Here is a 26,406-nt window from a genome sequence, read left to right on the forward strand (position 1 = left end):
ACAGCATCAGTTCTTCTAGGTACACTTGCACACACTTTTTGAAGGAATTCGGCTGGTAGGTTGTTCCAAACATCTTGGAGAACTAACCACAGATCTTCTGTGGATGTAGGCTTCCTCACATCCTTCTGCCTCTTCATGTAATCCTAGACACACTCGATGATGTTGAGATCAGGGCTCTGTGGGGGCCATACCATCACTTCCAGGACTTCTTGTTCTTCTTTACGCTGAAGATAGTTCTTAATGACTTTGGCTGTATGTTTGGGTTCGTTGTCCTGCTGCAGAATAAATTTGGGGCCAATCATACGCCTCCCTGATGGTATTGCATGATGGATAAGTATCTGCCTGTATTTCTCAGCATTGAGAACACCATTAATCCTGACCAAATCTCCAACTCCATTTGCAGAAATGCAGCCCCAAACGTTCAAGGAACCTCCACCATGCTTTACTGTTGCCTGCAGACACTCATTATTGTACTGCTCTCCAGCCCTTCGACGAACAAACTGCCTTCTGCTACAGCCAAATATTTCAAATTTTGACTCATCAGTCCAGAGCACCTGCTGCCATTTTTCTGCACCCCAGTTCCTATGTTTTCATGCATACTTGAGTCGCTTGGCCTTGTTTCCATGTCGGAGGTATGGCTTTTTGGCTGCAACTCCTCCATGAAGACCACTTCTGGCCAGACTTCTCCGGACAGTAGATGGGTGTACCTGGGTCCCACTGGTTTCTGCCAGTTCTGAGCTGATGGCACTGCTGGACATCTTCCGATTTCGAAGGGTAATAAGCTTGATGTGTCTTTCATCTGCTGCACTAAGTTTCCTTGGCCGACCACTGCGTCTACAATCCTCAACGTTGTCCGTTTCTTTGTGCTTCCTCAAAAGAGCTTGAACAGCACATCTTGAAACCCCAGTCTGCTTTGAAATCTTTGTCTGCGAGAGACCTTGCTGATGCAGTATAACTACCTTGTGTCTTGTTGCTGTGCTCAATCTTGCCATGACATGAAACTGTCTTCCACAACCTCACCTTGGTAGCAGAGTATGGCTGTTCCTCACCCAGTTTTAAGCCTCCTACACAGCTGTTTCTGTTTCAGTTAATGACTGTGTTTCAACCTACGTGTGACATTGATAATCATTAGCACCTGTTTGGTAGAATTGGTTGATCAGACACCGGACTAGAATCCTACAAAATCCCTGACTTTGTGCAAGTGTACCTGTAAGAATTGATGCTGGTTTGAAGGCAAAAGGTAGTAACACCAAATATTGATTTGATTTAGATTTTTCTTTTGTTCACTCACTTTGCATTTTGTAAATTGATAACAATAAACAATCATTATTTATATTTCTGACAGCATTCTTTGTTTACAGCATTTTTTCACACCTGCCTAAAACTTTTGCACAGTACTGTATATATTATATAAAATATATAGTTATGTGTGGGTCACAAACTTGCACAAGAAAAGGAGGCGAGTCCAGGTTTCTCAAAAAAAAAAAAAAAATAGCTTTATTGTGGTCAAGACAGAAACTTTATCAAAGCATTTATCCAAATGGATGATGTCACTTAGACACATACAGGATGCAAGCAGTGACAATGATGTTGTCCTGCTTTTGTGCCCTCCTTAGATCAAAAGAACAGATAGCCTTCCTGCACAAGTGCGGAGACAGAAAGTGAGTGCAAGGCCAGGTCAGCGGCCGGTTTTAAATGTTCCCCACATCAACTAGCAGGCGACAGACGCGTTATGCAGGAAGGGTGTGAACTTGTAATGGCACACAGTGCAGTTCGGGGGGTCTCAAAAATCTCACACACACACACACACACGTGTGTGTGTGTGTGTGTGTATATATATATATATATATATATATATATATATATATATATATATATATATAGATACTGTATATATTGCTAAAAAAAATAAAGGAACACTTTTTAATCAGAGTATAGCATCAAATCAGTGAAACTTCTGGGCTATTGATCTGGTCAGTTAAGTAGCAGAGGGGCTTGTTAATCAGTTTTAGCTGCTTTGGTGTTAATGAAATTAACAATCGGTGCAATAGAGGAGCAACAATGAGATGACCCCCAAAACAGGAATGATGTAACAGGTGGAGGCCACAGACATTTTTCCCTCCTCATCTGTTTTCTCACTAGTTTTGCATTTGGCTACGGTCAGTGTCACTACTGTAGCATGAGGCAATACCTGGACTCTACAGAGCTAGCACAAGTAGTCCAACTCCTCCAGGATGGCACATCAATACTTGCCATTGCCAGAAGGTTTGCTGTCCCCGCAGCACAGTCTCAAGGGCATGGAGGAGATTCCAGGAGACAGACAGTTACTCTAGGAAAGCTGGACAGGGCCATAGAAGGTCCTTAACCCATCAGCAGGACCAGCATCTGCTCCTTTGGGCAAGGAGGAACAGGATGAACACTGCCAGAGCCTACAACATGACCTCCAGCAGGCCACTGGTGTGAATGTCTCTGACCAAACAAGCAGAAACAGACTTCATGAGGATGGCCTGAGGGCCCGACGTCCTCTAGTGGGCCCAGTGCTCATTGCCCGGCATCGTGGAGCTCAATTGGCATTTGCCATAGAATACCAGAATTGGCAGGTCCACAGATGAGAGCAGGTTCACCCTGGGCACATGTGACAGACGTGAAAGGGTCTGGAGAAGCTGTGGAGAACATTGTGGTGCCTATAACATCATTCAACAGGCTAGACAATGGCACCTTGACTGCCATTAGGTATTGGATGAAATCCTTGGACCCATTGTCAGACCCTGTGCTGATGCAGTTGGTTCTGGGTTCCTCCTGATGCCCGGCCTCATGTGGCAAGAATATGCAGACAATTCCTGGAGGATGAAGGAATTGATAATTTTTTTTATTTATATATATATATATATATATGAGGAAAATCCAGCCTTCAAGTGAAGTACATTTATTCTGAAATAAAAAGAATCCATCAATAATGATTATGTTTAACATAACCACATGATTATTGGCACCCCAAAAAATTCTTATAAATATTAAGCATAACTGAAGCATTTTTCCCATTTATACTTTTTTAAGTTGATCAGAGTGTATAGGAAGTCTCATGCAGTAATCCCATTACTTCCTGTTTCACTGAGGCCAAATTCCCGTATTCATTCATCCACATGAGAAAGATAATAGAACCACAATTCAAATGAGAGAAAAGTGTGTTGACCTTCACAAGTCAAAGAATTTCTATTAAAAAAATGCTACTGGAACTACATTCTCTATGGTCAGACAAAGGGAAAAATTTGAGTTTTTTTGGCAAGAGACACTCAAGGTGGGATAGGCATAACAAGAAGGACGACTATAGCAAAAAGAACCTGATCTCCAATGTCAAGTATGGTGGACAGTCTGTGATTTTCTGGCATTGTTTTTCCTCTAAAGGCCCTGGGAACCTTATTAGGCCGGGTTTATACTTCACGCGATGTGATGCATGCTCCAGCGGACGCTCCTGCTACGCAAGCATTTTACTGTTTATACTTGCGTGCATACTTTACGTAAATCTGGAGGAATCCAGCAGGTGGCAGTGCGAGTTATCATCACGGTGAGAACAGGTTCGGCTTCACTGTGTTGTGAATTGCCTGGAACATCCATTAAATTCTGATGACACCTTACCACAGTATCTCTGAAAAAGATGTTTAATGATTAAATCCATCAATCCAGGGATGTGTCCATTCTAGCAAGCATTGGGCACGAGGTAGAAACAATCCCTAGACAGGGCATCAGCTTATTGCAAGGTGAATACAAGCACACAAATACACGCTGGCATCATTTTAGTGTCACCAAATCTGCATATCTTTGGAGGGAAACCGGCGCCTACTGTGGAAACCCAGCAGGAAAACATGTAAACTCCAGACAGGGAATACCAGCAACGTGACTCCCTGCGAGACAGCAGTGCTACCGCTCCACCACCGTGTCACCCCTATGTGTGTAATTATTAACAGTATTCATTATTTAAACGAAATTAACAATTTATCTGTAAAATATAACATACATACTTTAATGCATTTCATCATGAAAGTGATATCAAGTATAAATCTTAGGATTCTAAATGTGCAGAGAGTTGGAATATCATACATTTAATGTGTTCTGTGTGGTGATCTATTGCTGTTTGCCGCTGCTGTCAGGTCAGGAGGAAACCCGAGAAAAAAAAGATGGCACATAAGATGGTATGTGAGACTTTTAAAATGTATCGTGTCATTACAATCGGGAATATGCGTCGCTTGAATATAAAAGCACCACGAATGCATTTGTATGTCGGCATTTTGCTTCACCACATCGAACCATTCACCAAACATTGAAGCGCGCACATCGATCTCGTAGGATCTGCAAAGCGGCTTTCTGTCACACGTAGATAGATAGATAGATACTTTATTAATCCCAAGGGGAAATTCACATACTCCAGCAGCAGCATACTGATACAAAAAACAATATTAAATTAAAGAGTAATAAAAATGCAGGTAAAAACTGACATTAACTTTGTATTATGTTAACGTTTTACCCCCCCCAGGTGGAATTGAAGAGTCCCATTTTTTGGGGAAGGAACGATCTCCTCAGTCTGTCAGTGGAGCAGGACAGTGACAGCAGTCTGTCGCTGAAGCTGCTCTTCTGTCTGGAGATGATACTGTTTAGTGGATGCAGTGGATTCTCCATAATTGATAGGAACCTGCTAAGCTACGTAGATAATAAACGGAGACTCTGACGTCACATTCCAACTTTTAGCACACTGTGCCCCCCGACTTTTTGCTGGTACTGCAACTCGCGCATGCGTCGTGTTAATTTCTGAGGACTTGCTCAGAGGACGCATCAAATGAACGCTGAGAACACGTGGCAGCCATGATGTGGGCGCGTACGCATTCTGAGCATGAAGTATAAATGAGCCCTTAGGGTATGTGGCATCATGGACTTCATGAAATACCAGGTGATTGTAAATTTAAATCTGCCTGCCTCTGTCAAGCAGCTAAAATTGAGTCATCATTGGATCTTGCAGCAGGACAATATTTCAAAACATATGTTCAAATCAACACAAAAATAGCATTTGAAACATCAAAAAGAGAATCCAAAATAAAAATTGCTAGAGATGCCAAGACAAACAGTAAGCAATTTTTTCAGTACTACTCCAGAAAAAAAACAAAGATTATAGAATTTAAGGAACCTTAGGGACACAAATGGAGAAACTGCTGAAAATGATAAGGAAATAGTAAATGAATTGAATACAGTAATCCCTCGCTATATCGCGCTTTGCCTTTCGCGGCTTCACTCCATCGCGATTTTATATGTAAGCATACTTAAATATATATCGCGGATTTTTTGCTGGTTCTCGGATTTCTGAGGACAATGGGTCTTTTAATTTCTGGTACATGCTTCCTCAGTTGGTTTGCCCAGTTGATTTCATACAAGGGACGTTATTGGCAGATGGCTGAGAAGCTACCCAACTTACTTTTAAATGTAATGAATTATTATTATTATTATTATTATTACTTTTCTCTCTCTCTTGCGCTGACTTTCTCAGATCCTGACGTAGGGGGATTGAGTGTGCCTGTTCGCACACCTAGACGATACAGACGCTCGTCTAAAAATGCTGAAAGATTATCTTCACGTTGCTATCTTTTGTGCAGCTGCTTCCTGAAACGACATGCTGCACGGTGCTTCGCATACTTAAAAGCTCGAAGGGCACGTATTGATTTTTGCTTGAAAAACAAACTCTCTCTCTCTCTCTTTCTTTGTCTGCTCCTGACGGAGGGGGTGTGAGCTGCTGCCTTCAACAGCTTTGTGCCGCGGTGCTTCGCATACTTAAGCCAAACAGCCCTATTGATTTGTTTGCTTTTCTCTATCTCTGTGACTTTATATGCTCCTGACGCGCACTCCTTTGAAGAGGAAGATATGTTTGCATTTTTAATTGTGAGAGGGAACTGTCATCTCTGTCTTGTCATGGAGCACAGTTTAAACTTTTGAAAAAGAGACAAATGTTTGTTTGCAGTGTTTGAATAACGTTCCTGTCTCTCTACAACCTCCTGTGTTTCTGCGCAAATCTGTGACCCAAGCATGACAATATAAAAATAACCATATAAACATATGGTTTCTACTTCGCGGATTTTGTTATTTCGCGGGTGGCTCTGGAACGCAACCCCCGCGATGGAGGAGGGATTACTGTAAATAGAACACCCAAGTATTTTTAAAGGAAGAAACAAGTGGAAAAGTACAAACAAACTCGGAGTTCTCGGAGTCAGGTGTACTTCAAGCCCTCAATATGTTGAAGACTAATAAAACCGCTGGACCTGATGGGATTTTACCAATTGTATTGAAAGAAATGAAAGACATCGTCTCTAAATCCTTATTAGGCATATCTGAGCAGTCACTTCAGACAAGAAAAGAACCTGAAGACAAAATTACAAATGTGACCCCAGTCTTCAAGAAGGGAGACAAAATGGATTCTAGTAATTAGAGACATATAACTCCTACTTTTGTGTCATGCAAAATTATGGAAACTATAATATGAAATAAATAAGAAAACTACCTAAATGAAAATAATATACTAAATAACAGCCAGCATGGGTTTATAAGAGGAAGGGCCTGCCAAACCAAGCCTTTAATTTTTTTTTTGAAGAAGCAACCAGAATAGTTGACAGAAAAAGCAAACATCATCATTTACGTAGACTTTGGAAAAAAAACTCCTTTGACTCAGTTGTCCAACACCAGAGATTAATTCTGAAACTAAAAGATGTTGGCATCAGAGGTAACCTACAACCCTGGATCTCAAGTTGGTTAGCCAGCAGGAGACAAAGAGTGCAGATTAGAGAAGAAGGAGCCATATGACATGAGGTCAACATGGAGTCCCTCAGTGGTCTGTCCTTGGACAATTGGTTTTTCTGACTGACATTAATGACATTGATTCTGGTTCAGTTAATAAACTTGTGAAATTCACAGACAACACTAAAATTGGAGTGATGGCAGGCGCTGAGCAGGCAGCAAAAAGAATTCAAAGAGACCTGGACAAACTTCAGAAGTGGATGGACACTTGGAAACTGTGGTTTAATGGAGGAAAGTACAAACTGGTACACGTGAGCAAATTATAAATACAAGATGGGAGACACTGTCATAGAGGAAGTCACCTCTGATAAGGATTATGGGGTTCCTGTTGACACAACACTTTCATTGTGTAAGCATTGTGAGAAAGTGACTAAGAAGGCAAATAAAATGTTAGGTTATATCGTAAAACTGTTGAATTAATAAGTCAAGGGACGTTATGCTCAAACTATATAATGCACTAGTAAGGCCGCATCTGGAGTGCAGTTCCGGTAACCACAGTGCAAGAAAGACACAGCAACACTTGAAGCTGCACAGGGGAGAGCAATCAAGTGCACCCCAGGGTTTAAGGACATGTCCTACTGTGTCAAACTCAGAGAATTACACCTGTTTAGTCTCAAGCAAAGGAGACTGTGAGGGAACCTAAGCCAGTTATTTAAAATCCTCAAAGGCGTTTATAAAGCCGATCTAGCAGCATTCATTCAGCTTAAGGGTGAAACACCCACTTGAAGACATCAGTGAAAATTAAGGGGAAGTGCATTTAAAACTGAACACAGGACACACTTCTTTATGCAAAGAGTTGTGGGACTTTGGAACAAACAACCAAGACATGGAGTTGAAGCAGAAACCTCAACAACCTTTATGAAGAATCTCGATGAGATACTGGGACAGCTTAGCTACAGTATTAGCTAAACAAACGAGCTCGATGGAATGAATGCTCTTCTATTTATTGTTTGTCAGATTTCTCGCATTCTAATAAATTTGTAATGAATTATTATTATTATTAAATTTACTTCAGTGAAAGGCTGGATTTCTCTCATTTTTTTCAGCGTGACATTAAGATAATTCACCAAAGTTGAACTTTTACTTATAATTATAAATCCATACTGTGGGTACCAAGTGGCACACCAGCGCCCTCAACACCTGACACAACAGGGAAACATGGTAGCAGTCCAGTGCCGCTAACATTCACAGCGTCGAAGAGACAGTGATTTATTTATTTTTTTGGTGCAGATTCCAGGGACGCACCCAGCCTTGGCCGACCCACACACACTCACAAGCAGAGACAAAAAAACAACAGGTAATAAAACAAATAAAGACTGTATTAACCACTCATAAACGAAATATAACTACACACTAAATAATCCCACACCAGTCCCCTTACAGCGATGTACAATAAACACAAACAAACCACAGCAATAACCACTCAAGACAATGTCCTTATACAGTCCGGCACAGCAAGAGCAGGGGAAATGATATGGTGGGAAGATGAGAATCCCGAGAACAGCTTCTGTACAAAATGAATGAAACAGTCCTACCGGTAGTCAGTTTCCAGGAGTGCCCCTTTTGAAGACGGACGACAATTAATCCACCATATAACACAACAGGCAGGCACGAGACACTCCAGTCATCTAACGTGAAACGATCCAGGGCACAATCGACTTTTCACACAACACGGTGGACAGGATACACAAAACACCGATCTCTCTTTTGCTCCGTCGGGCCTTCATTTTAAACTTTAAATCTCTTTAGTCCCCAGCAGCCCCTACCTCCGTTCCTGTCATCTTATGTGGGTAACCCTCTTGGGCTGCTGGGAAGTGAAGTTCTCCCATTGGTAGCACTGCTACAATGTTTTCCACCCGTTTCCCACCAGCACCAAGCCCAGTATAGCTCGAGATTATAGCACAAAGCACTTCTTCCCTCTCACTTTCCTCCTGGCAAGCTTTGTCCCTCTTCCTCCCGACACTGGCTTTCTGAATGCAGGCAGGCAGCTACTTATATTCAGAATCCAGGAAGTACTTCTGGTGTCACCTAACTGTGGCCTGGGAAAACTTCTGGGTAAGGTGGGAGCCCTGGCGGCATCCCCTGAACCCAACAGGGCTGAGCCAACAAATACCAATTCCCATACAGCCCTGTGGGAATCCGAGGCGCCGTTGCAATCCCCCGGGGTTTAAGCTGCTCAGGTAGTGTAGCGCCCTACATAAGCCATCTCCCCCTCTCCTTCCATTAAGGAGGTGTCCCGGCCGGGTAATAATCCCAGCTGGCCCTCACAATACATACATACATACATAACACAGTAGCAGTAAAAAGTTTGCACACCCACAAATGTTCATGTTCTAGATAGAAAACGATACCTTCTTTATCAAGATACTATTAAATTGATTTAAAAATGCAACCAAGACATTACTAATGTGTATAATGACTATTACTGCTTGAAATGACACATATATGGCTGCCAAGTCCCATTTTCAACAGCAATTCCTTCATCGTCCTGATGGAAAAACTCCCTTGGCTTGTCCTTAATTAGTCACGTTTACAATCTAATTGGTTATTAGAGAAACCTTTGGAATTGCATTAACACCACTGAAACCTGTTATTCTCTATACTTAGATTGCAAGGTCCCAGCATTCCCAACGTTCAGTTCTGGGTTCAGAAATGACCAGAATGAAAGAAAAAGTTCTCAAGAAGGATGTCAGTTTATTGTTTTTGTGCAGAATGAAATGTACTCTGTGTGACAGATTGTCAAAAAAAAAACTGGACACTTCATGCAAAGGTATCTATTACTGTCTTGAGAGAGAAGAGGGCCAACTGCATCTGACCAAGATGGAATATTCAACCTGGATTATTCCCTGGTTAGTGGTCTCTGGAATTTACTGACACGTCAGAAGAACCTGGGAACTTCCCAGGTAAGTGGAATGATGTTGTGAAATGTGCAAAAAATGTATTACCATAAACTTGTTGGTTTTGTTTTTGTTTAAATTACAACAGGGCAGTGGACAGCAATGACTGAGTTTTCTGCTTACTTTTGCATAATGTACTCTACTCCCAACGACTTTTGCGACTTATCTATACATAAGCTATATGTTTTATCTTGGTAGAGTAACACCCTGGTTACAACCTTTTTCAACTTCTTCCCTCTGGTAGGCACTACAGAGCACTGTACGCCAAAACTACCAGACATGTGAACAGTTTCTTTCCTCAGGCCATCACTCTCATGAACACTTAAGTCAATCTCACAGCATCAGGGACAATACTAGGAAAAACCGGAGTCCAATTCCTTGTATGTGTACATATACTTGGCCAATAAAGCTGATTCTGATTCTGTAATATATTGCTCTACTTTCCCCTTTGTATTATTAATATGTAGCCTCTGTCAGAACGCCTCAAATCCCACAGACTTACCACTGTTTATAAGGTATTATAGTATATAACTTATCCCCACCTTCCCTTCTACATCTATAGGCAATTAGGTGTAGTAAAAAGACAAGCAGGAGTTAAGTTACACATAAAATAATGTATTATTGATAATATTCATAAATAATAACAATATGCAAAGTACATTTGAATATTGGCAACCATACAACCTGATTAAATGGTGATGTGTAGTTTCAGGCGGCACACAGACTTGTAGTTATTTAAAATGTCTCTAGTTAAGGCATCATTGGTGCTCAGCTTTCTTCAGAACAGGCCGCAAGCCTGTTCAATATGGCTACCGAGCTGTGCTCTTCACTGTGTTGTCTTCTTCATCAGATGTTAGTAAGAGAGATGCTTATTCATCATATGTTGGTTAGTAAGAGAGATAGTGTGAGGTTAAGCAAGTAAATTTATAGATTCTCTGTCCAACCCCTACAGCCAATAGGGCGTTGCAGTACTTAAAGGCCTCCGAGACAAGCCAATTCAAAACAGCCATACCTCAGACCAATGGGGGGATACAACATCTTAACACCTGCCCCCAAACCACATGTTAAGGTAACCTGGCTTCCTTGAGGGGGTTGAAAGACTTTAGCAGAGAAATACTCGCCAAACTGGTTTAAAGAACACCATCCAACCCACCCACCCATCTCTGTCGTAAAATTCAAAGAGACCCATTCCTAAGGGGGGTAAACATGAATGCTACTCACTAATATAACACTAAATTACATTGCTTTGCCTAATTTACAAATAAAGACATACAAGATATTTATCAAGTTATATACAAAATCTCACATCACAACACTATACTAAGGATACCAAACTAAAAAGCAAAGACAAACATGAAGCAGCAAAGCTGTAATGAGTTGTGCCATTGCCTTTTTACCTTCTTTGGATGCTGCCCAAGGTTACGTTTCCACCCAATGAGCACCACACTCCCGTTGCTTGTAGAAAGCTGTCTCTGTAAACATGGATGGTTCAGGCTGGTGGCTCATGGTAACTGGAACTGACAGATGGCTTGGATTGAAAGGAGAACCCTTACTTCAGAATTCATCCAATTTTCAGAAATTTTCCAAATAACTAAACTTAGAAAGCAAAGTTTCATTAAATAAGTGAGTTAGCCAAAAACTATCATATGTCATTTCCCTCCCAACTTGTTTATGATCAGTTCACTTGCATCAGTGTCAGAACATCGTGTGTGTGCCTGCCATGACATTTTTGCCCTTAATACAGGAATGTTTTTGCCTTCATACATCGACAGATCCAGGAAATCCTTCAGAATTATACCAGGTCCTAACCTGGCTGTACCCACCACAGTGCCACTCCCTCATTTAAAAGGGAGGAAACTTGTGCCCTTTAAGAACCTACAAACGTTTTTGATGAAAACAAGTCGTACAAATTCTTCGATAACTATTCACAAAAAAATGAAGATCTGCAAGTCTCCCAAATAATGTTGTCTTTTATGCTGCTTGGTGACTTTTTTCAAGGGCCTATTTCTATCTTTGCAAAAAAGCACATTTACATTTATTTACTTAGCTGATGCTTTTATCCAAAGTGACTTACAAAAGAGGTCAGCTTAATTGGGTAACATCATTCTGGGGGCTGTTTGGGAACAACTGTTACTAGTGAAAAGATTGAAACAAAATGTAAGAGCTTGTTACAATTCAGATTTACAAAACATAACAGCTAATATCACTTACACAAAAATTCACCAAACAAACTTCAAATACTTCTTGAACACATTGAGGGAGTCAGAAATTAATATGGAGGTGGGCAGCTCATTTCACCAGCTAAGAGCTACACATTCGAAGAGTCTGGATTGAGATTTGATGTGGCACAGAGGTGTCATTACCAGATGCCACTCATCAGCAGACCAGAGCGGTTGAGAAGGAGCACAGGAGCTCACAAGTGTGTGTCTCTGTCTCTGTCTCTGTCTCTCTCTCTCTCTATATATATATATAGGTGCTGTCTCACAGACTACTCTGTAGGCAAGTATCAAGGATTTGATCTCAATGTGCCACTTCAAGGAGCCAATGTAGTGATTTGAAGAGAGGAGTGACATGTGCCTGCCTTGACTGGTTGAACACCAGGCGTGCTGCTGCATTTTGAATCATTTGCAGCGGCTTGGTGATCCATGCTGGTGCTTTTGCTGGCAGAGAGTTGCAGTAGTCCAGCCATGACCAGGCTGATACTTCTGCCTTACGTCTGGCTAATGTGTCTAACGCAGTGCTTCTGTTTGGGCATAACCATTTTTGCAGGTTCTGCGTCACTTACAAGCCTACAGCCTGTGGATACTGTACAATGCCTGTGTGTTCCAGACAGAAAGGAATCTCCACCCGATGTCACTGATATAAAGACAATTCAAATTTCACATAAAAGCAAGCAGTCTGAGTGTTCAATGACATGAGACTTGTGTGTTCGTTCAGCAGTTCCTCCTGCGAATGAAACACGTTGTTGGTTTGGCTCTCGCCATGTTCATTTATGTCGTTATCCGCCACTGAAAGGTCTTGTTTTAGCTTATAGATTTTTTAGCCAATCAGGAGATGATCCTAGCATGAGATTTGAGAAGCAATCTGAGGTACTGCCAGGGTCTCCCAAGACAGAATGCCAGTGTCAACGCCATGTTTTGCCTATATCTTTCTTCATAGCGATTTATTAGGAGTGATTTACTGTATTTGCATTTCCATACAAAATTAGTGCAAGAAAATCTTCTTCATAATAGTAGCAGACCCAAAATGTTTTTCCCAGGCAACAAACCATCTTCTTTGACAGTGTCTTTTCGTAGTAACAGCAGCAATCCAAGATGCAGATGAAATATAATATATAGAATCATGTCAGATATGTACTGCTATAATCTAACTGTAAGGGAGAGTGCCACTGGAAGTTGGCATTTATACTGCATATACTGGTAAATAATGGCAGCACAAACTTACAGTAACTTTTTCAGCTTACAAAAGGCAAAAACCTTCATTTTTTGTTTTTACACTGAAAATGTTAAGATTATTTCCATTCTGATTTTAATTGTATCTTTGCACATAATTTTTCCTATTATGCTGTATTACTATAAAAAATACATTTATTTTACATAGTGTTTGACATGAATACTGTAGAAAGCTGAAATTGCAATCAATCATTAGACAAAAAGCACTTGATGATACCAGAATCAATCATTGCTTTAAGATTCCAGTACTAGTGTACTACGCCCTTGGGGGAAAAGAACACCAGTGACATTTGTAAATAATTACAAGTTTTTAACACTAGAATCCCTGGAGCCTACGAAAAAATTTGTAATGTTGGGCCACCTTAAATTCCTTCACACCTCTTCACCAGTGTCTTTGTTTTGCAAATGTGTCGATCAGCACAAGCAGCCTGCTGTACCATCCACTGCCAACACAATTTAAGTTCTTCTAGCTCAAGTCTGTTTATCTGGGTGTGAGGTGCCTGCAGTTGTAGAGGGTAATTCCCCTTGGGATTAATAAAGTATCTATCTATCTATCTATCTATCTATCTATCTATCTATCTATCTATCTATCTATCTATCTATCTATCTATCTATCTATCTATCTATCTATCTATCTATCTATCTATCTATCTATCTATCTATCTATCAATCAATCTAATATCTCGTTATTTGGAATACATACAGTCATATGAAAAAGTTTGGGAACCCCTCTCAGCCTGCATAATAATTTACTCGACTTTTAACAAAAAAGATAACAGTGGTATGTCTTTCATTTCCTAAGAACATCTGAGTACTGGGGTGTTTTCTGAACAAAGATTTTTAGTGAAGCAGTATTTAGTTGTATGAAATTAAATCAAATGTGAAAAACTGGCTGTGCAAAAATTTGGGTCCCCTTATAATTTTCCTGATTTGAATGCATGTAACTGCACAATACTGATTACTTACAACACCAAATTGGTTGGATTAGCTCGTTAAGCCTTGAACATCATAGACAGGTTTGTCCAATCATGAGAGAAGGTATTTAAGGTGGTCAATTGCAAGTTGTGCTTCCCTTTGACTCTCCTCTGCAGAGTGACAGCATGGGATCCTCAAAGCAACTCTCAAAAGATCTGAAAACAAAGATTGTTCAGTCTCATGGTTTAGAGGAAGGCTACAAAAAGTTGTCTCGGAGGTTTAAACTGTCAGTTTCAACTGAAAGGAATGGAATCAGGAAATGGAAGGCCACAGGCACAGTTGCTGTTAAACCCAGCAGGTCTGGTAGGCCAAGAAAAATACAGGAGCGGCAAGCGCACAGGATTGTGAGAATGGTTACAGACAACCCACAGATTACCTCCAAAGACCTGCAAGAACATCTTGCTGCAGATGGTGTATCTGTACATCGTTCTACAATTCAGTGCAATTTGCACAAAGAACATCTGTATGGCAGGGTGATGAGAAAGAAGCCCTTTCTGCACTCACGCCACAAAGAGAGTCGCTTGTTGTATGCAAATGCTCATTTAGACAAGTCAGATTCCTTTTGGTACAAAGTGCTTTGGACTGATGACACAAAAACTGAGTTATCTGGTCATAACAAAAAGCGCTTTGTATGGCGGAAGAAGAACACCGCATTCCAAGAAAAACACCTGCTACCTCCTGTCAAATTTGGTGGAGGTTCCATCATGCTGTGGGGCTGTGTGGCTAGTTCAGGGACTGGAGCCCTTGTTAAATTCGAGGGTCAGATGAATTCAACCCAGTATCAACAAATTCTTCAGGATAATGTTCAAGCATCAGTCACAAAGTTGAAGTTATGCAGGGGTTGGATATTCCAACATGACAATGACCCAAAACACAGTTCAAAATCTACAAAGGCATTCATGCAGAGGGAGAAGTACAATGTTCTGGAATGGCCGTCACAGTCTCCTGACTTGAATATCATCGAAAATCTATGGGATGATTTGAAGCAGGCTGTCCATGCTCGCCAGCCATCAAATTTAACTGAACTGGAGAGATTTTGTATGGAAGAATTCTCAAAAATACCTCCATCCAGAATCCAGACACTCATCAAAGGCTATAGGAGACATCTAGAGGCTGTTATATTAGAAAAAGGAGGCTCAACTAAGTATTGATGTCATATCTCTGTTGGGGGTGCCCACATTTATGCACCTGTTTAATTTTGTTATGATGCATATTGCATATTTTCTGTTAATCCAATAAACTTAATGTCACTGCTGAAATACTACTGTTTCCATATGGCATGTCATATATTAAAAGGAAGTTGCTACTTTGAAAGCTCAGCCAATGATAAACAAAAATCCAAAGAATTAAGAGGGGTTCCCAAACTTTTTCATATGACTATACACTTCATGTGTGTTCTGTATCTACAACGATCTGGATAAATGTAGGATGACAGGAAATGCGAGGCAAGAAATGTTGAACACATAGCTAAAACAGAAACTTTTTTCATGTTATAGTAATAATTGACAAAAAGATGACGTGAAGTGGATAATGTGTGCAGACTGAAGTCCAAATATCAAATAAACACTTTCACAAAGGGTATAACAAAACAAGTATACTTTTATTCAAGAATATAACCAAAGAAAAGGAAATCATTCAATTTACATATTGGTATCAATGAGTAAAAACCCAAGCCCAAATATCAAATTGACAGAGCTTGGCTGCTACAGAGGAAAGCACTGCTGCCATGAAAGCAAAAGTTTACGGGTTTGATCCCAGGTTCTCACAGTTTTGAGTAGTGAGCTATTATTATTATTACTATTACATAATAAAAACACAAATTTAATTTGAGTCTGTAACACCTAGCGTAAATTTTTGCAACCTGTAAAAGTTAGTGTTTTTTTATTATTTAGTTTTATTCCCTCCGTCACGTTCATGTGGTACAACGAACTTGCCTCTCCCTCTCTGAGTTGATAGCGTTTATCTCCATTCTTTTCACAAGAGCAGTGATGACCACAGTTGATGCCTGCTCAGAACTATTTGTACCAGCAATCAAAGATACGATGCCCCGTGACCGCTATCAGACTATCATGCGGCATTTGCGCTTTGACAACAAAGACACCCGTGCAGAACGTATGAAAAACAACAGGTCTGCTGTGATCTTAAACATCTGGCAATGTTTTATTGAGAACTGTGTTTTGAGTTACATCTCGGGGAAACATATTACTGTTGATGAGCAACTGTTTCCAACCAAGGGTCCGTTGTCCTTTCTTGAAATGCATCTCAACCAAGCTTGAAAAATTTGGTATAAAGTTTTGGATTGTGGCAGATTTGGAGACAAAGTAGTTGTGCAATGTCACTCCCAGTCATCCCATGGGAGGAAGACTTTCCAGGACTGTGGTCATAAAGCTTATGGAACCATTTCTGGACAAAAGCAAAACCATAACAACAGACAACTTCTTCAAGTTGGTGTTGCTGGCAAATAGGCTGCTTCTGCACCGCAATACAACTCTGCTTGGCACCATAAATAAAATGGGACTTTCACCTGTAGCTAAAGTCATTTTGGTACATAAGCAATTCTCCACGCTAGTGTTTAGATTTGGCAGTGCCATGTTGACAGTGTATGTGCCCAAAAAGAAGAAACCCTTCTGTATTCCTAGTACCATGCACCATAACGTGGGGATTGGGCAAGATCGGGAGAAAAAAAAAAATTTAAAATGACCTAGCATTTTTAAATAATGTCATTTTCATGCATGTGTGTGTGTGTGCATTAGCAAGAGAGGCAGAGACAGATTTGATGTCATTCAAGTGGTTACTGGAATATAAAATAAACACTTTCCCAAAGGTATAACCAAACAAGTGTGCTTTTATTGAAGAATAAAACTGAATAATAAAAAATTCAAGCAACAACAAGATACCAAGAAAACATGTTTCATCAGCATTTGTGTGTCTGCTTATATCCCTTCATCTTTTACAGTTGGAAAAAATTTATACCGGGTGTTACAGACTCAAATTGAATGTATGTCTTTACTAGACAAAGAGCCCGTTTCGACAACGTAAGATGAAACGGGCACGAGTTTGTGTCAGCAGTGTATGAAGAACAAATGATAAGTAACGAAGAAGTTGTTTTGTAATGATTGTAGTCCGCTTTACTCATTACTGTACAGGCTTGTACTGTTAGTTGATGAATTTTCCAGGCCTATAGTATAATATTGAAAGATGAATGTTCCAGTACAATATGGAATAGTAATAAGTATAAGCACCACAAACCTGATATAGATGTATTGAATGAATGCGTAATTAAATCAGAATGCGTAATTAGGCCTCGAGCTGTAGTCGAAATCGCCTTTCAGGCCTCTAGCGCTTTAATCGAAGTCGCCTTTCTCTTTGAATTTTTGCGGCCGTAAATCTGCTGCCTGCCGCGATGTTGGGGTTGGATGTCGGTCTTGTAAGGTTTTTCGGGCAGCTGCACAGAAGGCGACTGCGCATTTGGCTTTGAACGTGCGCAGAAGGCGACTGCGAATTCGGCTTTGGACGGACGTGAGTGAGTGAGGAGGCAGGCGAATTGTGTATTAAGATTATATAATAATAATAAACTAATAATAGTAATAATATACTATTAATAGTAATAATAATAGCAGCTCACTACTGAAAAAGGGGAGAATCCGGGTTCAAACCACCACCCTCTTGATTATGAGGCAGCAGTTCTTCCCTCTGTACCAGCCAAGCAGATGTCGATTGATAGTTGAGGTTCAGTTTTTACACATTTGGTCAGTGACACGTAAATTGAACAATTTCTTTTTCTTCAGTTATATTCTTGAATAAAAGTGCACTTGTTTTGTTATACCTTTTGTGAAAGTGTTTATTTGATATATGGACTTCAGTCTTCACACATTATACACATCAGCATTTTGTCAATTATTACTACAACATGAAAAAAGTTTCTGTTTTAGTTATGTGTTCAACACTTTTTGCCTTGCATTTCCTGTAATCTTACATTTATCCAGATTATTGTAGACACAGAACACATATGAAACATATATATTCCAAATAACAATATATTATTTACCCTATATAACTCCAGGCACCTCACGCCCAGATAAACAGACTTGAGCTGGGAGAGCTTCAGCTGTGTCAGTGGAGGATGGGATAGCAGGCACAAACACACTGCAGTCCCCTAATACACTGCTCAGGATTATGCAGCCTCAGATAATGGTATGGTATTATTAGATATATTATCATAATAATTATTTACAAATGTTAATTACATTTACACTCATAAATAAAACATTACAGACTTAAAGTGTTGCAGTACCTTTTTGTCAGCTCAAAAAATGTTTTTATTTTTTACATTCAATTTCCTTCTTTTTTGCCTTCATTTTTTTTTAAGTTATACTGGATCAGAGGACATAAAAATGAATACGGTGAATTACCAATACTCTGCAGTCAAGCATACCAAGGTACCCCCTAGTGGATTTTTGGGGCTTAGACTGGAGAAAATTAAAACCATCATGCTTCATATTTAGCCTTTCACAGAATGAAAACAATGTGAACGCCTCCCAAAATGATACACAAAAGTCAAAAGATACTTTGGAACAAATATAGCGAAATAATTTATTACAGCAAAAGCAACAGAACATTCTTTGTAATGCAAATTTAGTGGCAACTCAACAGCAAGAAACATAAAAAACACACATTTTTATTCCATTGATGGCAAAGCAGTATTCAGAATTTTCACCCATTTGGCCATGAGACAATACATCAGCACTGTGGTGGTCACGTGTAAATGGACAGGGTGTTTGTTCATTTACTGAAATGCCTGATTATTCTATTGTTTCGCTCAAACAGGTATGTACAACAGCCAATAAAAACATGTTGACAACCCGGTCTAAGGTGGCTCATGTGGTCCATCTTAACTCTTACAAACCAAAAAAACAAACTTACATGGTGAACAAACAACAAATAAGCTAATTCTACCCTGAGAGTTTCACCGGGGTCAGCAATCTCACAGATTTTAATAGCTAATGCAATATCTGCTGAGTTTAAAAGTGCTTCTGGTTTCCAAAATTTATTTCCTTAATGTAAGAAGATATTGGGACTTCAATACTGGGGTAAAAACAACAGTATTAAGATAGCAAGGTATTTATTTTGTGAACAATTAAAATTTAAAAAATATATATCTTTTAAAAGTGTGAAACATGCTATTCAATATGAGTATGTGGCACTTGCTCTGAAATAGTGTTGGTTTCGATTCAAACTCATATATCTTTGTATCCAAGTGATATGTCTATATGACAGAAAGTGTAATTTGGCACAAGTGGAAGCCCCGACGTGTTGGTGATTTTAGCTTGAAAAAAGTCTGAAGTCCTGAGTGGCCTTTACACCCAAACCCCTGTTTCACGTTAATTATCATGGGCACAGACAGAGGGAGGCTTGGCACTTTGGTAACCAGTAAAAGCAAATTCTTGCAATACTTTTCAAATGTAAGGCCAATCAGAATTGAACCAATTTAACCAAGTCAGTTAGATTTTTGTGACTTCACTTTTAAACATTAAATTTACAAAAGAGACGGCTCCTTTAGCACTAGCTTACATTGTGAGCATCAATTAACTTGTACGCTGCCTTCCAAAGATTGTCCTTTCATTTATTTCCTTCCCTGATATTCCAGTCCTTTAAAGTCCAGCACATGTAGCGTTGATGAAAGGGCAGCATAGAGATGGGTGGTGTTAAAACGCAGACAGTAGACCGGACTGCTCGTCTTTGGTGAAGACAGGGAGAAAGTCTGCAAGGACAACAAGAGATGCATCAAGTTACAGCTGCTCGTTTGTTTACTAATTTATTACTCTATTCTCTCTAAAAATGCCCCAGTGTAAGTAAATTAATAGGGCCTTTTAATATTGAGCTGTTGACCTAATCATCAAATGCCCAAATGGGAGTGTCAAGTTTTACTTCTTGACTTACCACATTTATTGCAGATGGAATTGAAGGATGGAGGCTCTTTATCACTTAAGACTTCTGTCAAACAAATGTGGAAAATTATAGTCCAGAAACTCATTAGAGAAGGGGACTGAAAGTGAAACAAGTAATTAATAGAAACATGGCTGCACTTTAGTACCTAATGAATACGATTTGTAAGCTGACCCTCTTATTTTTAGGTGCAAAAGGTCAAGTTTTAATTTACAAAACAAAAGATCTACTCTTTAAAATAAAGTGTAGGTCACACTCAAGTAAAAGCCATCATTTTAAAAAAGGTTTAATTGCTTTTAAAATCTTTTAATGATTTTATATCACCCTCTTCCAACCAATACAAATATACTGCACAGTGTTTGAAGACTCAATAAAATTTAAAATAAACTAGAAGTCAGCCAAGATCAAGTCATTTGGAAATTAAACATTAATATCAGTTAGAGGGCCTTAATTTTATCAACGTCATCTGTTAACATTCCCTTACGTTGTTTCATCCACCTAAAAATGTGTATTTTAAAAGAGCACTGAGCTGTTTTTTTGTTAATCTCTGTAAGGCTTACTGTTTCATTCAGTGAATACATTATGTGAAGTGCTGTGTGGCACAGGACTTGAAGCAGAAGGTAGGAGTTTCACCCTCACTCCCCTGACCGTTTCACTCTGTGACCCTCACTTAGCAGGGCATATCACCTGCAAGGCCTCATATTGTAGAAACTTGGGAAAAACTGTAAATGAATGGAAATTGAAGTGTGTATGACTGGCAGAGTGTTTTGAAATGCTCACTTCATGACATTGGCTTTTTGGGTCATCAGGTATTACACCTGCCTTTGACTACACCAGTTGCTACTGATATTATACTAAACTACAGAAGCCTATTCGCAGTACACAAAAGAAATGCATTACATCATAATAATTATTATATTATTTTACAAAGATTTTACCTGCTGCCATTGGTACACACACATGCTCTGGTTGTGTAATGACAGCTAGTGAAGGAGGGATTAAGTACCAGTGTAATGTGCAAAAAAGTGACAATAACTGAACAACACATTATAGGCATACACTGTATATTTAATTCTATATGTGCTGAGGGATAAATGTAATCCACCCAGTTTAGAGTCACAGAGTGTCAATGATTTCCACGCAGTGTTCATACATGGTATCTTCATGGGTTTAGACTGGGGATGGAAAATGGGGACATACTGTATATTATTTACTTCACAGCACATGAAGGGCTAAATGTTTTTGACAGTTGAGGAATATTAATGACACATGTCTAGTATCCATGGTTAAAACAAATAATCATCCAAAGTTAGCCACACTCACTGATACCAAGCAATCTACAAATGCACAGAGAGAACTGTGAACAGCAGTGAGGCAGCAGTGGCAGTTCTGCACTACCACTCTGCCTATATGTCAAAACATCAGTACTAAATTTACGAAACTTTAACCTGATTAAATCTAAGTGTACACAAGTGTATATGTAAAACTTCTGTTCAGTTCTTGTCACTTGATTGCACACTATGCATTTCCTTAATCTCTCCCATACTACCTAGCATTAAACGACTGAAGCATGCATGTGCACAATAATACTGATTGTAGCAGGCTATATTTCTGAAAACTAATATAATACTTTTGCGAAGTAACAAAATGCTCTTAAGAAATAATGCAATTATTATTGCCAAAATAACTCAGTAACAAATTTTAATTGAGTGCCGGCAAAATGCTTTTATTGTAAATCCATTACATTCAAGGTGGAACTGTCACAATTTTCTTATAAAATGTAAATCTTAACAATGTATTTGGAAAACATTCTAATTTACTTTAGCTTATTATGAATTTTAAATAGTATGAAATAAAACCATGATAAAAAGGAAAACATTGATTTCTTATTTACTTTCATCAGCTCCATGAAAAGGAATCCAAGACAAAAAGAAAATAAAAAAGATATTGTTCTGTTAAGTTTTTATGTATTTTTAATTTGTTGCATATATCTTTTTAATCTACAGCTCTTTGTTTTCAGCAGTAAGTTCAAACTCTTCAGCTAATGACAGTGATAGAAATTATACCTAGATCTGGAGGCAGCTGAAACGATCAGTTGTCAACATTAAAAAGGCTCTAAAAACTGTGATTTTGAACCAAATATTGGTCCATTATTGTAGATGAGAAATGAAAACATCTTCAGATTTCTGTTCTCAAAACTTTTTTACAAACTGAGCACCACATATTGGAGAGATCACTCATACACAGTTGTCACAAAATAATTATGCAAACCAAAAAGTGTGGATTTTATTTGTCTGGAAATTGCACCATATGACATTGTCTTTAGCAAAGGTTTTCATGATTAATGCAATACTTGTAGTGTAGTTAAATGGGAGGTAATACTTTGTTCATGTGTGCCACAGCATTTTAGAACTGTGGGCAGGAGTGAAGTTGATTTGATATTTAAGCAGACAGGTGTGAACTGAATCCTTAAATGTGAGTGGTGCTAGAGAGTTCATTCTCCACAGCCCTCTGTTTTCGTGTTCTTCCAGCATCTCCATAGAGCTTTCTTAGACCACTCCACTTTTCCACTCACAACTTGTCAGGTTAATTGGCGATTCTAAGCTGGCGTGTGATGGGTTGTGGCTGAGTGTGTCAGAGACTACATCCTGCAATGAACTGGTTCCCAATGGTTAGTGCCTGTCCTGTGCTCAATCCTAGTGAGAAAGGCTCCAGCCCTTGTGATGTTAAACTAGGTTGAGCAGGTTTGATAATGGAAGGATGATGTTTAAAAATGGACGAGTCAACCAAGAGTGGAAAAGATATGACAAACGTTAACTTTCATACTTTTTGAATGAACACACTTTCTAAAACACTGAATTATTTTCATAGACATTTCAGTTTTATTCTTTTGCTTTTCCAGGAGCTCAGTCCAATACATAGTGTTTTATTCATTAAAGGTATTTTAAAAATAAAAGTAAATTTAAGATATCAAAGTAATCCTTCTATTGGAAAACTGACTCACCTGCAAGCAGCGTGTCTGACGCTTGTCCCAAAGTCGTACAACTCCATAGTAAGATGAGCCACTGGCAATCATGTAATTGTTGTCACTCTGAATACAATAGAGGGCACTGTCACAAGGCTCCTCCCACTCCATGACACACTTCCTGCAGAAAATGATAGACACAATCTTAAAAACATGCAGACTTTCAGGAAATATATATGGAAGCTGCTCAGCAGATACAACTATATAGCTGCTCATTTATTTCAGGGTTCATGTATGCAACCAACTAACATAACACACATGGCTCAGAAAATGTGAGTGGAAAATTCATGTACATGTGTTGAAATGTGCAAGCTACACATGGACGGTGGTTGAGTGCAAGACTGAAACCCAGGATATTAGATCTGTGAGGCAGCAAGTCTAATCAACAAAGGTTCAGTGGTTGGAGAGGTTGAGTGCTTTCAATATACTGTAAATCACTTTAATAAGTACGAATAAAAAACACATTTAATTCTACTTTTTCAAAGCACAAATTATTGAAACACAAAAGTGATTATAATAAGATTATTTTGCTACTTGAATTAAGAAATTAAATATATTTGTTCAAACATAGAATACATTGTTTTATTTGAATAATGACTTATACATTTAATGTAGCATGTATTTAAGAAGAAAGGTCAAAACCTCTCATGGTTATTCACTACAATGAAACATAATCACCCTGTAGAGGAAGAAAGCTTTTGTTTTTGCGCTATCCAGGATGAAATAGTTAAAGGAAGTGTTTGTCAGTTTTCATCCAATAGAGATCAATCATCCATTAGTGGCTTTATTAATAACTAATGCCGTGGGACTAGCAGTGAGGTATGCTGCAGACAGCAGGGCAGCAGGAGGACAGAAGAGATGTCTCGCCTATCCCTCTCAGGGGAAATACCCTAACTTCAACGGCAAGCAGGTCCCAGCAGTACCGTCCATTCCTGAAAAGACCTTTTAAAGCAGTTTCACTGAATGTACCTACAAGCACAGCAGACTAATATTCAAGTATTTCTAACAGCAATGCTTCCCTGCTGACACAAACACTGCCCAAACCAGGCACAATGCTAATTGCTAAAGAATTCTGTTGTACTGCCTTGTGTAGCTCCTCATCAGGAAGGCAAGGCAACTCCAACTGTGGTGCAGTGTGTTCATAAAAACAAAAAAATAAATAAATAAAATTTGTGAGATAAAAGACACTTATGTCTCTACAGAAAAAAACAAGAAATTGAAATTGTTAAATAAAAAACAAAATCATGCCACTACTGTAACTGGCCTTTCCATCCTTGTGCTTCCTTCTCCACTGTATCCATCCTTCATTACATCTGCTGATGGAGGTGGCACTGCTTAAATTTATGTTATAACCAAATTACAAATTTATGCTGTAACCAAAGCATAACTAGCCTACAGTTATGTGGAAAAGTAAGTATACCCCATGAAATGTTTTTTTTTAATATATCTGGACATAAAGTTCATGCCATATTCACATTTTATAGTCCACTGTATAATATGGAAAAAGTAAGTACACCCCCTACATTTGTCACTACATGAAACACCTAAAATTAGAATCAGATGCACCAGATAAGTAGCAAATAACCAGAACATCGTTAGAGAGATTCTTGTAGGAAACTGTCTTATTTGAACTTCAAACTCTTACGTTAAGTTTGCTCTTTATTGCTGAAGTATGTGTTGACAACATGCCTAGATTAAAAGATCACTCTGAGGCATTTAGAAAGGTTATAGATGCCTATGACTCTGGGAAGAGATTTAAAAAGATGTCGAAATAGTTGGAAATCCACCGTTCCATTGTCTGGAAGATCATCTGCAAGTGGAGAAGAACTCAAACAGCTGCCATCTTCTCCAGGCCAGGCTGTCCCAGCAAGTTCAGCCTGAGAGCAGAACACAAGATGCTGAAAGAAGTCTCTAAAAACCTCAGAATTTAATCCCTAAGGCCTACAGGTAGCTCTTACCACTGTTGATGCTTGAGTCTACCATAAGAAAGAGCCTAAACAAATTAGATCTACAAGAGGGGCGTACCAAGATGAAACTTTTGCTGTCTAGAAAAACAATCAAGAGAAAGACTAAAGTTTGCCCATGAACACCTAGGCAAAGACAAGGATGTCTGGGACAATGTGCTCTAGGCAGAAGAGGCACAGATAGTTATTTGGCAGTTTGGACACAGTACCAAAGACAGAATTTGACCTGATGAACTTAATACTATCGTAAAGCATGCTGTGGTTTACAGCTGCTTTGCTGCATTATTTGGTGCCTGCAAATAATGTGAGACCATCAGTCAAAAGATTTAAGCTCAAATAAAAGTGTACCTTTCAAATTGACAATGACCATAAACTAGTGTTGGATCAGTACTAAAAATATGACTTCACTACTGATACCAGCTTTAGGACGACAGTACTGGTGCCAAAACAGTACTTAAGCAAATAACCCATATTCCATTACAACCCCGGTGGCAGAATTGCCAGCTTACTCAAGTGTACTGCACAAACATGTGTTGCTCTTGTTACGCTGCATCATCATACACCTCCCTACATTGCTAGAAGCTATGGTTTACCTTTGAATTCACCCAGTGCGTCAAAAACTTCTGTCCCCCACTGAATGTGCAGCACATCGAAGAGACAAAGAGGGAGGGTATGGTGGTTTCTCCATTGTGCACAGAGTCTAAAGCACGTCAAAGGGGAGACGGTGGTTTAAGACAATTGTCCCACACTGAATCTACAGTGCGCCTCACTGCCTTGCTACAAGCAGCAAATGGTTCACCTTTGAATTCCCTAGTACATGGGACCCAAATAAGAATAAAAGTACCATACTGGGACCCAAGAAAAGGATTATTATCATCATAGTGGAAGCAGAGTCACAATGAGTCAAACAACAATGGCTATAAAATAAAAAAGCAAAAGTTTTTGTTCCCTTTCAAGCATATTTCTCACATGAATATTACTAAAAGAGAAAAGTGGGAAACAAACATATTCTTAAAATAATACTCCATCCATTCATCCAAACCTGCTTATCAGGGCAGCTGGTGACGATCCCTGTAAGCATTGGGAGCAAGTCAGGAACAACCCCTGGATAGGGTGCCCGCCCTTCACAGGGTGAACACACACACACACAAACACACTCTAGGGCCACTTTGGCATTGCCAGTCCAGCTAACCTGTGTGTGTTTCAACTGTAGGAGGACACCAGAGCACCTGGAGGAAACACAGGTACACATAGGAAGAACATGCAAACTCCACATTAGGAGCAACTGGGACTTGAGCATAAAACAATTATATTCA

General features: G+C 39.3%; 2 protein-coding genes across 2 annotated transcripts in view; one reads left to right on the forward strand and one right to left on the reverse strand.

Annotated features, from left to right (window-relative positions):
- Positions 1 to 26,406, forward strand: part of LOC114647247 (cytosolic purine 5'-nucleotidase) — a 1,192,165-nt gene that overhangs the window by 898,884 nt on the left and 266,875 nt on the right. The window lies entirely within an intron of this gene.
- fbxw4 (F-box and WD repeat domain containing 4) overlaps positions 18,721 to 26,406 on the reverse strand; it is a 223,638-nt gene continuing 215,952 nt past the window's right edge. Inside the window, exons 8-9 of the mRNA XM_028795904.2 lie at positions 23,106 to 23,247; positions 18,721 to 19,916 (exon numbers count right to left, since the gene is read on the reverse strand). Coding sequence (XP_028651737.1) covers positions 19,779 to 19,916; positions 23,106 to 23,247 — 280 coding nt within the window. The 3' untranslated portion in view covers positions 18,721 to 19,778. The remainder of the gene's footprint in view (positions 19,917 to 23,105; positions 23,248 to 26,406) is intronic.

Source organism: Erpetoichthys calabaricus, chromosome 2 (genome assembly GCF_900747795.2).
Source record: "Erpetoichthys calabaricus chromosome 2, fErpCal1.3, whole genome shotgun sequence".
Classification (NCBI taxonomy): domain Eukaryota; kingdom Metazoa; phylum Chordata; class Cladistia; order Polypteriformes; family Polypteridae; genus Erpetoichthys; species Erpetoichthys calabaricus.